Source organism: Ornithodoros turicata, chromosome 8, assembly GCF_037126465.1.
Source record: "Ornithodoros turicata isolate Travis chromosome 8, ASM3712646v1, whole genome shotgun sequence".
Taxonomy (NCBI): domain Eukaryota; kingdom Metazoa; phylum Arthropoda; class Arachnida; order Ixodida; family Argasidae; genus Ornithodoros; species Ornithodoros turicata.
Window position 1 is genome coordinate 11,818,008 of NC_088208.1, and position 12,393 is coordinate 11,830,400.

The following is a 12,393-nucleotide window of genomic DNA, read 5'->3' on the forward strand; positions in this document are numbered from 1 at the left end:
TGGCCGCACGCAATGACCTGGCCATCGTGAAAGCGAGCGGGACTGAGGGGTTCGGGGGAAGTGACTCGCTGAAGTCAGTCGGTGCTCATGCGAGGACGTGACAGGCAGCGGAAAAGAGGGATTCAAGGACGATATGTGAGCTCTACACTCCGTGTCAGAATCATTCTCTGTTGGCAGCAGGGAACAGACTTGTCTATTATAACGCACACCCGTGAGATAGGCCACCTAAATAGGAGAAAATGCCACAAGGGTTCAACTTTCCGCTCCTAGCAAAACCCAGACGTCCTATGGAAGCGTGTCGCTCAAAGGCGTGCTAAATCTTGTTCGAGCAGGTGTTCGTCGCGTTCTTCGTACACTGTAAACTGAAAAACACCCTTATGGGTGTAAATGGCTTGTCCTATAACTGACACCTCTTTTTACACCATATGGTCTTTAAACACCCTTTTCAGAGGGTGTATTCTGTGTAAGACACCCTTTGAAAGGGTGCTTTTCCTTGAAAATGCTTTCTGTTGCACCCTTTAAACACACTTCTAGGAGGGTGTAAAGTTGTTAAACACCCTCCTAAAGTGTAAAGGGTGTAAAGTTGTTAAACACCCTCCTAAAAGGGTGTTTAAAGGGTGCAAAAGAAGGCATTTTCAAGGAAAAGCACCCTTTCAAAGGGTGTCTTACACAGAATACACCCTCTGAAAAGGGTGTTCTAAGACCATATGGTGTAAAAAGAGGTGTCAGTTATAGGACAAGCCATTTACACCCAAAAGGGTGTTTTTCAGTTTACAGTGTAGAGAGAGAGCTGTGCTGGGAGCTGTGCACTTTGCAAGACGGTGGCAGACATCTTCGGTCCTCTTTGAAGATGATAGAGGTACGTATGTGCTTCACTTTTAGGTGGCCAAGTACAGTGTGCCGTTGTCACGTTCGCAGCTTTCCGCGAGTATTCGTTCGTTGCATGGTGACGTCCAGCACACATATTAATCTAGAGGTCATATTGCTCTAGAGTTGGCATCTACGTAGCCTTAGTTTAGTCCGTGTGAAACGTTAGAGGGAGCCAGTCTGTGTGGCTGGTCTTCCGCTCTGATGCCAATACAGAGGAAAGTACTTAAACTGAAGGAATTTGTGGTGTCGTACTTGCGACGTAGGCTATGGTCTATGCAGCACAGTCACCAAATATGAGCGCGCCTTGCTCCTGTGCACCTCGAGAAGCGTAGTGTAAAACTCAAACAATTACAACGGAAATACTGAAGATGGTTCTCTAAGCTAATTAAGTTAATATTAAAAAGGCTATTTGCCTATTGACCTTTTTCCAACGTCCCAATGTCCGATTCTTAAGAGGTCCCAAGCTTGCTTCGAGTTCGCTTGACGGCTCTTTTTCGTTTTCCCTCCTTTGGGCCTTTCCCGCCATACCATAATGTTAAATGATGGCAGTGAAATTTGAACGCACTGCGTTCAGTTGAATGAATAAGTGGGCCTCACGAGGCTTGTGTTTAGTTTGTATTACGTTTAATTGCCTCGTCCACTACACCGTTAGTTTAATGTTTTACTTGTCTCGACCCTCTATAACTTGAAACTTGGTTTCTGCTTCAGTGAGACCTCAGAATTTTCTCACCCTCGTTGAGAATAATGGCGCTAAACTAGTGAAGGTGAGCGAAGCATTCTGCGCAGGGAAATTCTATATATGCGACAGTTTTAAAATACCATAGTTTTAACATGACTGATTTGGACATGTGTAACATGCTTTTCCTGGTTTCCGCTTCCATTTTCTTTTCCTTTTTTTTTGTTGGTGTTGTTGTTGTTGTCGTAGTTGTCATTGAGCTGTTCGCTATTTTGAACCGTCGATGAGAGTTACACTATGCAAGTAGAGAAAACAACATCCACAGAGGTAAGTGTTGAATCGCTTTCCAGCATTAGCCGAAGCTCGTTTTACTAGCTACGGCTAGTAACACAAATAAAGTAGTAGAGTTCCATGAGGCCGCGCTCGCAATCGTACTGTCCGCGCACCAGGGGGACGTCATGGAGGTCACCGCGCATACCGCACGTGGAACAGAGGGTAAACGCGCTGACACCGAGGAGGTGTTTGAAAGCAAACGTCGAGTTGTATTATTTTTCCGAGGGGGGCGGGAGAGTTGCTCACTATATGCACTTGTGCCAAAGTGCAGATTTCAGTTAGTGATCTATTTCTTAGTAGAAACCTTATTTCACAGATGGTAGTGAGTCACAATATTATTTTAAAAAAAATAAAAATACAGTGTCAATCTCTGTCAGCACACGTACGACTTTGGAATATCGGCTCCTTGGTATATTTGCCACATCCCATGGGATGGGTTTTCTGTGTGGGTATTCATGCGGGGACGTTGGAGATGGTCGTAGCAAAAGCTGTCCTATACAACTGCCATTTAACAACCAAAACTTGACGCCTTATGATGTGTACATGAGTTGAAATGAATATTCGAGAAACGTCACAGCAGTATGAGTGGTCAAAATGAAAATTAAAGGAAGGCTACCATCCTCCCTCGATATACAGGAAGGTCCTCACAGTTTTTGGCACAATTACCTATCATTCGTTTGCTTCTCTCCTGTGATTTTGCTGCATAACAGACGTCACTCTCGCTAAAAACGACAGTATTCCTTCGGAGAAAAGGAACCGTTTTTTCAGCACGAAATGTTGCATAACGCACATAATTTCTTCTTGGCGTTATGAAAAGTAACGCATTACACAATTTTCAGCCGTGTTTCAGCAAGATTTTCTGTAGTACAGACTATAACACATATGCAGCACATATTTAGTTAGCGCGCATATAGCACAAAATAACGGAGAGCTCAACGACGGACAACCACAATAAAAAAATTCTAACAAATATTTTTTGATTAATCATTAATTAAAAAGGAGCGGTTTAACAAACCAAGATGAGCAGATTACATGTGTTCGAGTCAGTGGAGTTCAAACTATGGTCTCTTAATAAAACTGCCGTAAGTATAGAATTTTTGTGTGGAAAACAGCTCACTCGTTTTGATGAGTCAAGCACCATTATTGTCAACGAAGGCGTAAAACATCTGACACCTGACGGAAGCAGAAAACCATGACTGAACGCAAGGTGTACGACGTTGAGACCTATACCATAGAACTTTACAGTCGTAATCCGGCAAGGGTCAAAGGGGCGAAAAATTGAAAACAGCCGCCAGACGAACTTGGGAGCTCTTGCAGCCCCGACATTGAGGCGGTCGAGACAGATCATTTGGTAAACCACCTTTCTGTTTTAGCTTTTACGACACTCCCCAACATTTCTGTTGCAATACTTTAAGTTTATTTAGTAAGTTTTTCGTGTCTAGCAGGAGCAAGGTACGCTCATGGTCCCTGACAGCGGTGCCAAGCGTGCGTCGCAAGTACCTCGTCGCAAGTAAAATTTTCGTCAGTTCAACAACAAGTACTTTAATTTACTTCTGCCATAAACGGGGTGCTCTTCTAGTGTTACATAGGAAGCACCCTTCCTTGCTTTTTATAGGCGTTGGAAATTTTTTCACAGAGATATGCACTTTTCAAGAACTTCCGTGATATTTACGATTTTTTACTACATCTAAATGCAACAGAAGAGAATTCAACATTTTTTAGTTTAATTCAAGGTATTACTTATGGACTATACACCTGCAAAATCCTGTTTCATTAGGTGCCGTTATTGTTCTGTGCTGTTTGTAGGTTGTTTGTTTGTGAGATTTAACTTCATTTTAGTACTTTAATAGTACTTTAGTAGATTTGGTGGCTCCACCACATTGGTTACGCATTCACTTTTGTCTTCAGATCTCACGCACATTACTCATATTCGAGCATACTCTTCGAATATTCTTTTCTGTTGTCTGTTATGGGTGAAATAAGTAGAGTCTTTTCACCTCTTTGCGTGGCCTAACGTTCTGACTGGTCACTTTCTTGGGATTCTGATAGAGCCAAAATAGTAAAAAGACTAAAGGATCGTCGGCTACCTTCGCGCCAGGATATGGCCATATCGTCCTTGGATGAGCTGTCACATTCGACGCTGCTTTCGCAAGATCCTCCTAGTCCTGAAGCCGCACCGGCAGAAACAGAATTTACCCCAAACGCTCCTGTTGGCGGTGTCCAGCTATACACTCTAAATCCGGCACCCGATATGTACCGCATGAAAGAGGACCCGCATCTGGGCCAAGCGGTACACATGAGGTACAGTCCTCAACCAGCAGGTACAGTTCGCGACCACTGCGAAATTCAAGCGGTACAAGGGCTCCGAGACCCATCCGTACCGGCTAGGTACCTTTTAGGCGCGGTCTAGCAGAGCTGTACCTCATGTGTACCGCGTGTTTCCGGCGCATGAGTACGAACGCCTTCTCACGATCTCTATGCGCTGCAAAAATATTTCGCGTGATTCCGAATACCAGTCAATAAATTCCCTTATGCAGCAGTGCCGTAATGGATCAGCACTATCATTCTATCAAAGAAGTGCAATAGCTCGAACCCGTGACCGTGAGGGATCGCACGTTTGGGAAAAATGCGTTTCTTGCAACCGCTGGCAAATCAGTTTGTTTTGAAACGTCGGGGAGCGAGGACGAGTCTGCTCATGTCTTTGAAGAAACTCGTTCGACGCTTTCAAGATTGGAGTCATTTAAGGTGGGTATTATATCTATGAAGTAATTATTCGTCCGCACGACGCATTTTCGTTCGTCTTCGCTCTGATTCCCAGTGGTCCTGATCACCGGCAGGCTGGACACAACGACTGAGGGACGGGGACAACGAACTTTGAGCGTCATGCACGAACGTTGATGCGTGAATTAGAGAAGCCTAGATTGCACTTTACACCTGGATTTCACAAGCAAGTAGGCATGTTTTTCAGGCAAGCTATTAACGGTTGTTGGATTTTTTACACTGTATTTTCTCCTATTTTCGAATAAAGGTATTTGTTTGTGATATTTATCGTACAGAGTAGCTTCCTGGGGCTGTTAATATATCGTAGAGGAGGGGAACCACCACGACGGATAGGCCTAAATCGCTGCGCGCTATCCGTTGCATGTACCGCATGTGAGGGTGCGTTTACCTCTTAAATTTAAGAGGTACATTTTTTAAAAAATGTACCTCTTGGCCAAGCGGTACTTAACCGTTACATATGCGTTACCTGGTTTAGAGTGTAGGAGTGCAAGAAGGTTTGTAGGAATCTACACCACTCAAGCATGAGCATTAGCCTGTTCCACGACGTTGACACAAGATACCGATAGTACCCCACTTGGTAATCAGGCGAGGGACTTGGAAGAGACAGCCCCAACATCGTCTGCAGAACAACAAGGCGCAAGGCGCCCCAACGTAGAGTACCCCTCTCTGAAAAGAGGCAGCATAACTTCGGACTCCGAAGGGATGAACACCGTGCGAAAGCTATCAAAGGCTTGGGAGTAAACAGAGTCTGAGCTGGAGAGAATCTGCATCCTCGAACTGTCTTTCGAAGTGGCCCCCCATCAGCTACAAGCGCAAAAAGATTCAAACAGAAAGGCATTCCACGTTCGTGGTGAAGACGAACGTCGCGCGCAGCCTAACCGGACGAAATATTCAAATGGAAATCCAGAAGGACTCATGTAACCTTAGAAGTCGGCCCAGGACGCACACTCCCCCAGGGCGTGAGTCGTGACGTTGCCCACATACGTGAGGCCGACAACGGCAAGCCCTATCATCACCACCACCACCACTCATGTGACCCCATGAGGGGCATAATCAAGGAAATTGGAGAGCGCCGTGATCGCCAGCGTGAGACGGGTTCACGGCGCTCCGGGGGTTCGGCACGCTCATCTTGCTCCTCACGACGTTCTATTCATTCAAACATCAGTTCTTCAGCAAGCGTCGCAGAAACAAAACAACAACTTGTGAAACAATGAAATCAATTGCAATATAGCATATGCTGAAGGGCACTCCCTAGGGGGGCATTAACAGACTCCTAAGGCAATGTCTTAATTAACTTTCAATAATTAGCTTTTTAATTATGAAAGCTACGAAGTTGCTCCAATGAGAACATCTGATCTCTTCCGTCCAAACCAAACCAAATAAAGAAAAAAATGGCGCTCCTTCACGAATTTTTTTGCGGACGATCTATCGAACGGTATTTTGTTCTGAAAACGGTTTTGGTATCTGGTGACCGAAGAGATCAGATGTTCTCATTGGAGCAACTTCGTAGCTTTTATAATTAAAAAGTTAATTATTGAAAGTTAATTAAGACATTGCCTTAGGAGTCTGTTAATGCCCCCTAGGGAGTGCCCTTCAGCACATGCTATATTGCAATTGATTTCATCTCGGAAAAAGTGATTGATATATTTTTTAAAAATCTGTTCACACTTAGCGTGGACACCCTGTATATATAAATAAACGAACGGGGGATAACGGACGTATCAGGCAGCCCGTCTGTCGAGATACAAAAAGAAGATATACTGCTGTAGGGACGACACATGATATGTTTACTGAGAACGCCCCCATCGGCGCCGGTTTCCGACGTCACAAGTGTATTATCTCCATTCACAGTCGTACTATCTACTATGCCCCGGGTCGTTTTTTGTGCTGCGCTCACAGCATGAATCAGTACCAACTACCCCGCCTCCAGAGGTTATCAGACTTTGCCAAGCGCAACAGAGGTACTACAGGACGCAGACGGGCTTTATCATGGCATAGCTAAGCGCAGGCCCAACTCGTGCTCCTAGTAGGACGCGTATACTTGCCTGCATGAGTTTCTCAAGAAAACGCTTCTTGCAGTCGTCTCCACCAATGCTAGGAATGCCCAGAAAGCGCATCTCTGCAGAGCTCTTCAAGCGCAGGTGATGCTCGCTGAGTACACGGACCTTCATGCCTTCCTCCTTGCCACAAATCTACCATGTCAAATGTATGAAAATACGTTAGTCTCAAAACAAAATGATTACAGCTAACGTATTTCAACATATTGCACAAAATAAAAGTCCTCTGACCTCTCTCTGACCTGATCATCATGTCTTCATGCAATATACCAGAAACAGTGATTGTGATAGATCTCAAAGGAGATATGCTTTGTCGTTGATTTAAGTATTTTCACATACCGTTCTCGCGTGTATTCAATATGGAACAGCTGTAGTGCCTAATGACCACCAAGAATATCATTTGATGGGATTTGCACGACCTAGATCAGCAGTACGTTCCACAGTTCGTTTTCTCTTCTTTTTTTTCGCATCCTCGTAAATAACACTAGACGTGTTTGAAATTCAAAATTACAGATTAACATGGCTTCTATGGTTGCACGCAGAGAAACAGATACTCATGGAACGATGCGGCATATATGCGACTTTCTGATGGCATCCGCTCAAACGCTGTCTGCCTGCGTGCTGCTGATGAGGCCAGAGGAGGCCGAAACAGCTGTCCAGTACTCGCATGCCGACGTTTGACTTACAAACACACACACACATATACAGAAAACAGAAAATGCAGCCCAAGATAAGGGCGGTTCGAATAGCGTCGCCCGATACATTTGTTTTTGTTTTCTTTCCGCAAGTTAAAGCTCATCTTCGACGCATGAGGCTCCTTCACCATCTCACATTGAGGGTAAAGGAAAGACGCGTCTCGGAAGATGCGCAATGAAGGAAAAGAAGAACAAAAATGAGTTCCTTCACGATTTTTTTTTTTTTGCGGACGAGCTACCGAACGGATTTTTGTTCTGAAAACGGCTACGATATCAGGTCACCGATAGGAACAGATGTTCTCATTGGGACAACTTCGTGGCTTTGATAATTAAAAGTTAATTAACGATTTTTAGGTAATTAGTGATTTGACGGTTGAGTAACATATGGCCAAGAACGTCCGCAGGCTCAGAGATGATAGGAGTGAAAACAGCATGTCTATAACCCTTATAGTTTTTTTTAATGAAAAATCTGTATCGCCTAAAAAAAAAGCCACCCTGTATATATATCGTGTCTTCGTGAGTGTGCCACCGAGGATGGGAATATGAGACCGCGGTTAACTGCGAACTTATTCTGGTCCACAGTATGACACGTGACCATCTCCCGGCACAACGAAGGCAAAATTTGAGAGGTTGCTTGGGTAATTCTGATGTCGTGTTCTGAAGTCATTTAAAGTGGAATCTCGCCAACACTCGACTTGATCATTACAGTAACATGACTTGTACTGACCTGGACGTGTAACTGGGCGTGTTTTAAACATTGTGCGCGTCCAAAGCTCGAATGGATAAGATATTTGAGATCAGTTTCGCATTCGGGTTCTATATCGACCAATGGGGACGACGAAATCAAATAGACCGTGGTTGAATTAGCCATACCCACTGCGAAATACGTTACGTCGTACAGCGATTATGTCCAGAAAAGTCGTCCAAATATTTATATTTGCGTGTTTGTCAGCGGCGACTAAGACGGCCGCAAAACAGCGGCGCGAGGAGGCCATATCATTAGTCACTTGACGGAGCAGCGGCAGAACACTAAGAACAATACAGAAAAGTAGAAAAGAAGAAAAGTACAATCAACTTACTGAAATGTCCGTTTGGAATGCTTCATACTGATTTATTAAGTACCGTACCGAATAAGAAGCAAGCGCTGGGATCTGTCATCGGCGCTGTCAAATATGTCGTACCGCAGAGGCTCGCTGTACGGTGATATCCTACCGTTCCTCCAAAACTCTCACACTACTGAGATTGACATGCATAAGTGAATGACCTCCCGCAAGACATAAACATGTCCCGAGAATGGTTGTCGAACCAGCACCCTCCGCCATCAGATCCGTAAAGAACACTTTCATCCTGCATAGCATTGGACTCTTGAGCGCATTACTTAATTTCCGCTCCCCAGTTGCTGTGCTTCCGAACTCGAGTTCGTCCTCACGTGAGCACGATGGCAGAACGGTTTCCGACGCGAGCCTTCACTGAATCGAGAAGACGAACTCACCGTAACATCGCACTCATCTTCGTTTTGTTTTATACAACGTGGCCCATGATTTGTAAAAAAAGGATAAAAATACTGTTGAGCCGTTTCATGGTGCCCGTACCTGCACAACCCTATAGTAGATGTGTTCGGAACAAGAACAATACAAATTCCTTGAACTCAAAGAGATAAATGAATAAATGAAAAAATACCTCATCCATATCACTGTTATACTGTTTTATCTCTGTCGCGACAGCCTCCGAGTAATACACTTCTGCTGCTGCCTGGAAGAACAAAATACATAGTTTCGGTATTGTTCACGATCACTGAGAATCCAAAAAAAAGACTGAGACTTCAATTACCTGCAATATAGACCTGGGCTCTGGAAGTTTATCCATCACAAAAGTGTTCGTGTAAGCCTGAACAATTTAAAAAAGCTGTTAGTGTTACTGCCTCAAACAATGGCTCAACTGACGGTAGGTTACCTTGATGTACTTTAGCAGCGCCTCACAGGTAACTTCTGTGCCATTGATCTTTTTCACCACGAGGTTGTCTGGAGCGAGGAGCCTAGGTACCAGGTCATTTAGCTGAACTATAAAGTCTCTGCCGATATCTGCAACAAGAGAATATATATATACAGTCAACCCTCGATTTATGAACAGCCTCGGTTCCCCGAAAAATCGTTCATAAATCGAGGGATTCATAAATCGAAAATTCCGTTAAGTGAGTACTATCGAGCAAATGGAACAGTGTTTCCGATTTGATATTGTGATTGTAATGCAATATATTGTGTAATTTTGCTTTGGACCATGCCTTCTGCTGTATCAGTCTCACAAAACACAGATGTTAACGCATTCACACTCTGTTTATTATGCAATTCTAAATAGTTTAATTTTGCTTTGGACCATGCCTTCCGCAGTGTCAATCTTGGAAAGAGGAGATGTCAGCACATTCGCAGTCAACTGGTCTCGGACTTCCTCTGGGGTTTTTAACCTATGTTTATTAATCTCCGAGTGACAGCGGACACCTTATTCATGAATTGAGGTTAGGAACACTTCTGCAAAAACCCGTTTGTTGTTCGGATTTCGAGGGGTTAAGAACCGAGGGTTCAATACCTGGAAGACGTTTTGTCTGTTCAGGCGTCATTCATAAGACCACGAATAATCCCTTTGAAGGTTTTTGTTGGCCTCGGGACGATCCGTTCATAAATTGAGGGCAGAAACGCTGGGCAACTCCTAGTTGGTTCCCATAAATTCCATTCATTAATCGAGTTTCATAAAACGAGGGAAAAATGCATGTAAAAAGTTTGGTTCGTCGTGCTAGTGTTCATAAAACCAGGGAATTCATAAATCGAAGGTTCATAAATCGAGGGTTGACTGTATATATCAAAGTGAAATAATAACGTCTTATTATTTCACTTTTATTCAACTTCGTAGCCGTCTGATATATTAACCTCTTTCTCCTATATATATATATATATATCTTGAGAAGTTGGAGTTGGATCGGACGGCTACGTAATTATAGTTGAAATAAATGGGAGACAGAAGACGAAAGTAGGGGAAGTAACAAAAAAAGGGTTTATTAAAACTTAAAAATCATAAAAGTTAGGGAGGATGTCTACGTTACGGCGGAAGCTCCGCCTTCTTCGGGACAAAAGAGCTAAATGTGGCCACGAGGCTGATAAGGGGCTTGAGAATGACGTGGTCGGTTGGGGGAAATTCCCGCCACCTGGCGGTTGTCAATTGGGGAAATTCCAGAGCGTTTTTGTGTCAGGTCCAGGAGTGGGGTCATCGTCCTTGTGGGTCAGTGGGGATTTTGATCTGCCTGAAACGAGAAAAGGCAACAGGGTCTTATCTAGGTTGTTAGACTTCTTATTGTTGACAGCATGCCAGGGTCCTCGTTAATGGCCGATCGGAATTTGTAAATTAGGTAAGATTCCCGTTGTTCCCGGGAGCGGTCGGAGGTAAAGTTCGACTGGAGGATAAAAACTGAGGCTTCGTTGATTGAATGTTCTGGTTGTTTGAAATGGCGTGAGACTGGAAGATTAGGTTTCTTGGTAACATCCGATCGGTGATTGTTGAATCTAATTCGGAAAGAAGTTTTTGTCTGACCCACGTATTGGGCCCGGCATGTGTTGCATTGGATTAGATAGATAACGTTGCATGAGTTACAGTCTACGTCTGCGTTGATCTTGACGGTAAAGTTGGAATTCGTACTTCTGACCGTTTGTGCGGTCTGCATTAACTTGCAAATCTGGCATCTCCTGCCATTACATGGATGACAGCCCGCCGGATGGCTAGTGGGTTCGCCTACTTTAGAGCGGACCAAGCTATCTTGTAAGTTACGTGTACGTCTGTAAGCGACACGTGGTGGATTAGGAAATATGTTTTTCGTGCGTTCTGACTGGAGAAGGATACTGTGGTGGCGGCTAAGTATGTTGTTAATGTTTGGGATATTTCCGGCGAATGTTACAGTTAAGTTCACGGCATTACTTTCTGATTTGTTTTGTCTTTTCTCCAGTAAGCTTAGACGGTTTCCCTTGCGAGCTCTGTTGAGAGCATCTTGAACTAGATCGGGTGGATACTGACGACCGACAAAGGTTTGTTGCAGCTGTTCTAAATTTCTGTCCAGATCGTCGTCATTCGAGCAGATTCTCCTATACCGAAGGGCTTGACTATAGGGAATGGCCAGTTTCGTGTGGCGAGGATGACAACTATGGAATGACAAATACTGCTGAGAGTCTGTGGGTTTACGGAACAGATCAGACGTTAAAACTCCATTGGTTAGCTTAATTTGAACATCAAGAAAGCTAACAGTGACGGCAGAATAGGTGTGAGTGAAGTTAATAGAAGTATGGAACTCATTGAAATCGCGTATAAATTCCAATAGGCTGTCTTCCGAATGTGGCCAGATCATAAATATGTCATCAAGGTAGCGCTTGTATAAAGTGGGTTTGTCCTCACGCGTGTTCAAGAATGCCTCTTCTAGTGAACCCATGAATAGATTTGCATAGTTTGGTGCCATTTTAGTGCCCATAGCGGTGCCGTTGACTTGTAAATAGTGGCCATCGTTAAATTCAAAGTTGTTGTTCTTTAGGATCAGTTCTAGTAGAGTAGATACGACAGATGGATCACAAGAAGAATCAGAGTACTTTGAAAAAGCCGCCTCGGCTGCAGCTATGCCATCATCGTGGGGAATATTGGTATACAGGGAAGAAACATCTAACGTAACTAGGAGACTAGATGGGGGTGGCTGACATTGATTTAGTATTTGCAGGAAGTGATTAGTGTCCTTGATGTACGATGGTAGTTGCGGGGGTATGTCCTTAAGAAGATGATCTACGAAACTAGAGAGTTTTTCAGTGGCTGTCCCATTGCAGGAGACGATTGGACGTCCGGGGTTCCCCGGTTTATGAATCTTTGGGAGCATGTAGAATCTACCTGGCTTTGAGTTACGGGGAAGAAGGTATTCATATACCGCCGAATCGATCTTCTTTGCGGCCTTTAATGCCTT

General features: G+C 44.1%; 1 protein-coding gene across 1 annotated transcript in view; it reads right to left on the reverse strand.

Annotated features, from left to right (window-relative positions):
• The window catches only part of LOC135366460 (atlastin-3-like), a 48,484-nt gene that overhangs the window by 5,286 nt on the left and 30,805 nt on the right, over positions 1-12,393 (reverse strand). Inside the window, exons 5-8 of the mRNA XM_064599175.1 lie at positions 9,366-9,493; positions 9,243-9,299; positions 9,093-9,164; positions 6,706-6,852 (exon numbers count right to left, since the gene is read on the reverse strand). Coding sequence (XP_064455245.1) covers positions 6,706-6,852; positions 9,093-9,164; positions 9,243-9,299; positions 9,366-9,493 — 404 coding nt within the window. The remainder of the gene's footprint in view (positions 1-6,705; positions 6,853-9,092; positions 9,165-9,242; positions 9,300-9,365; positions 9,494-12,393) is intronic.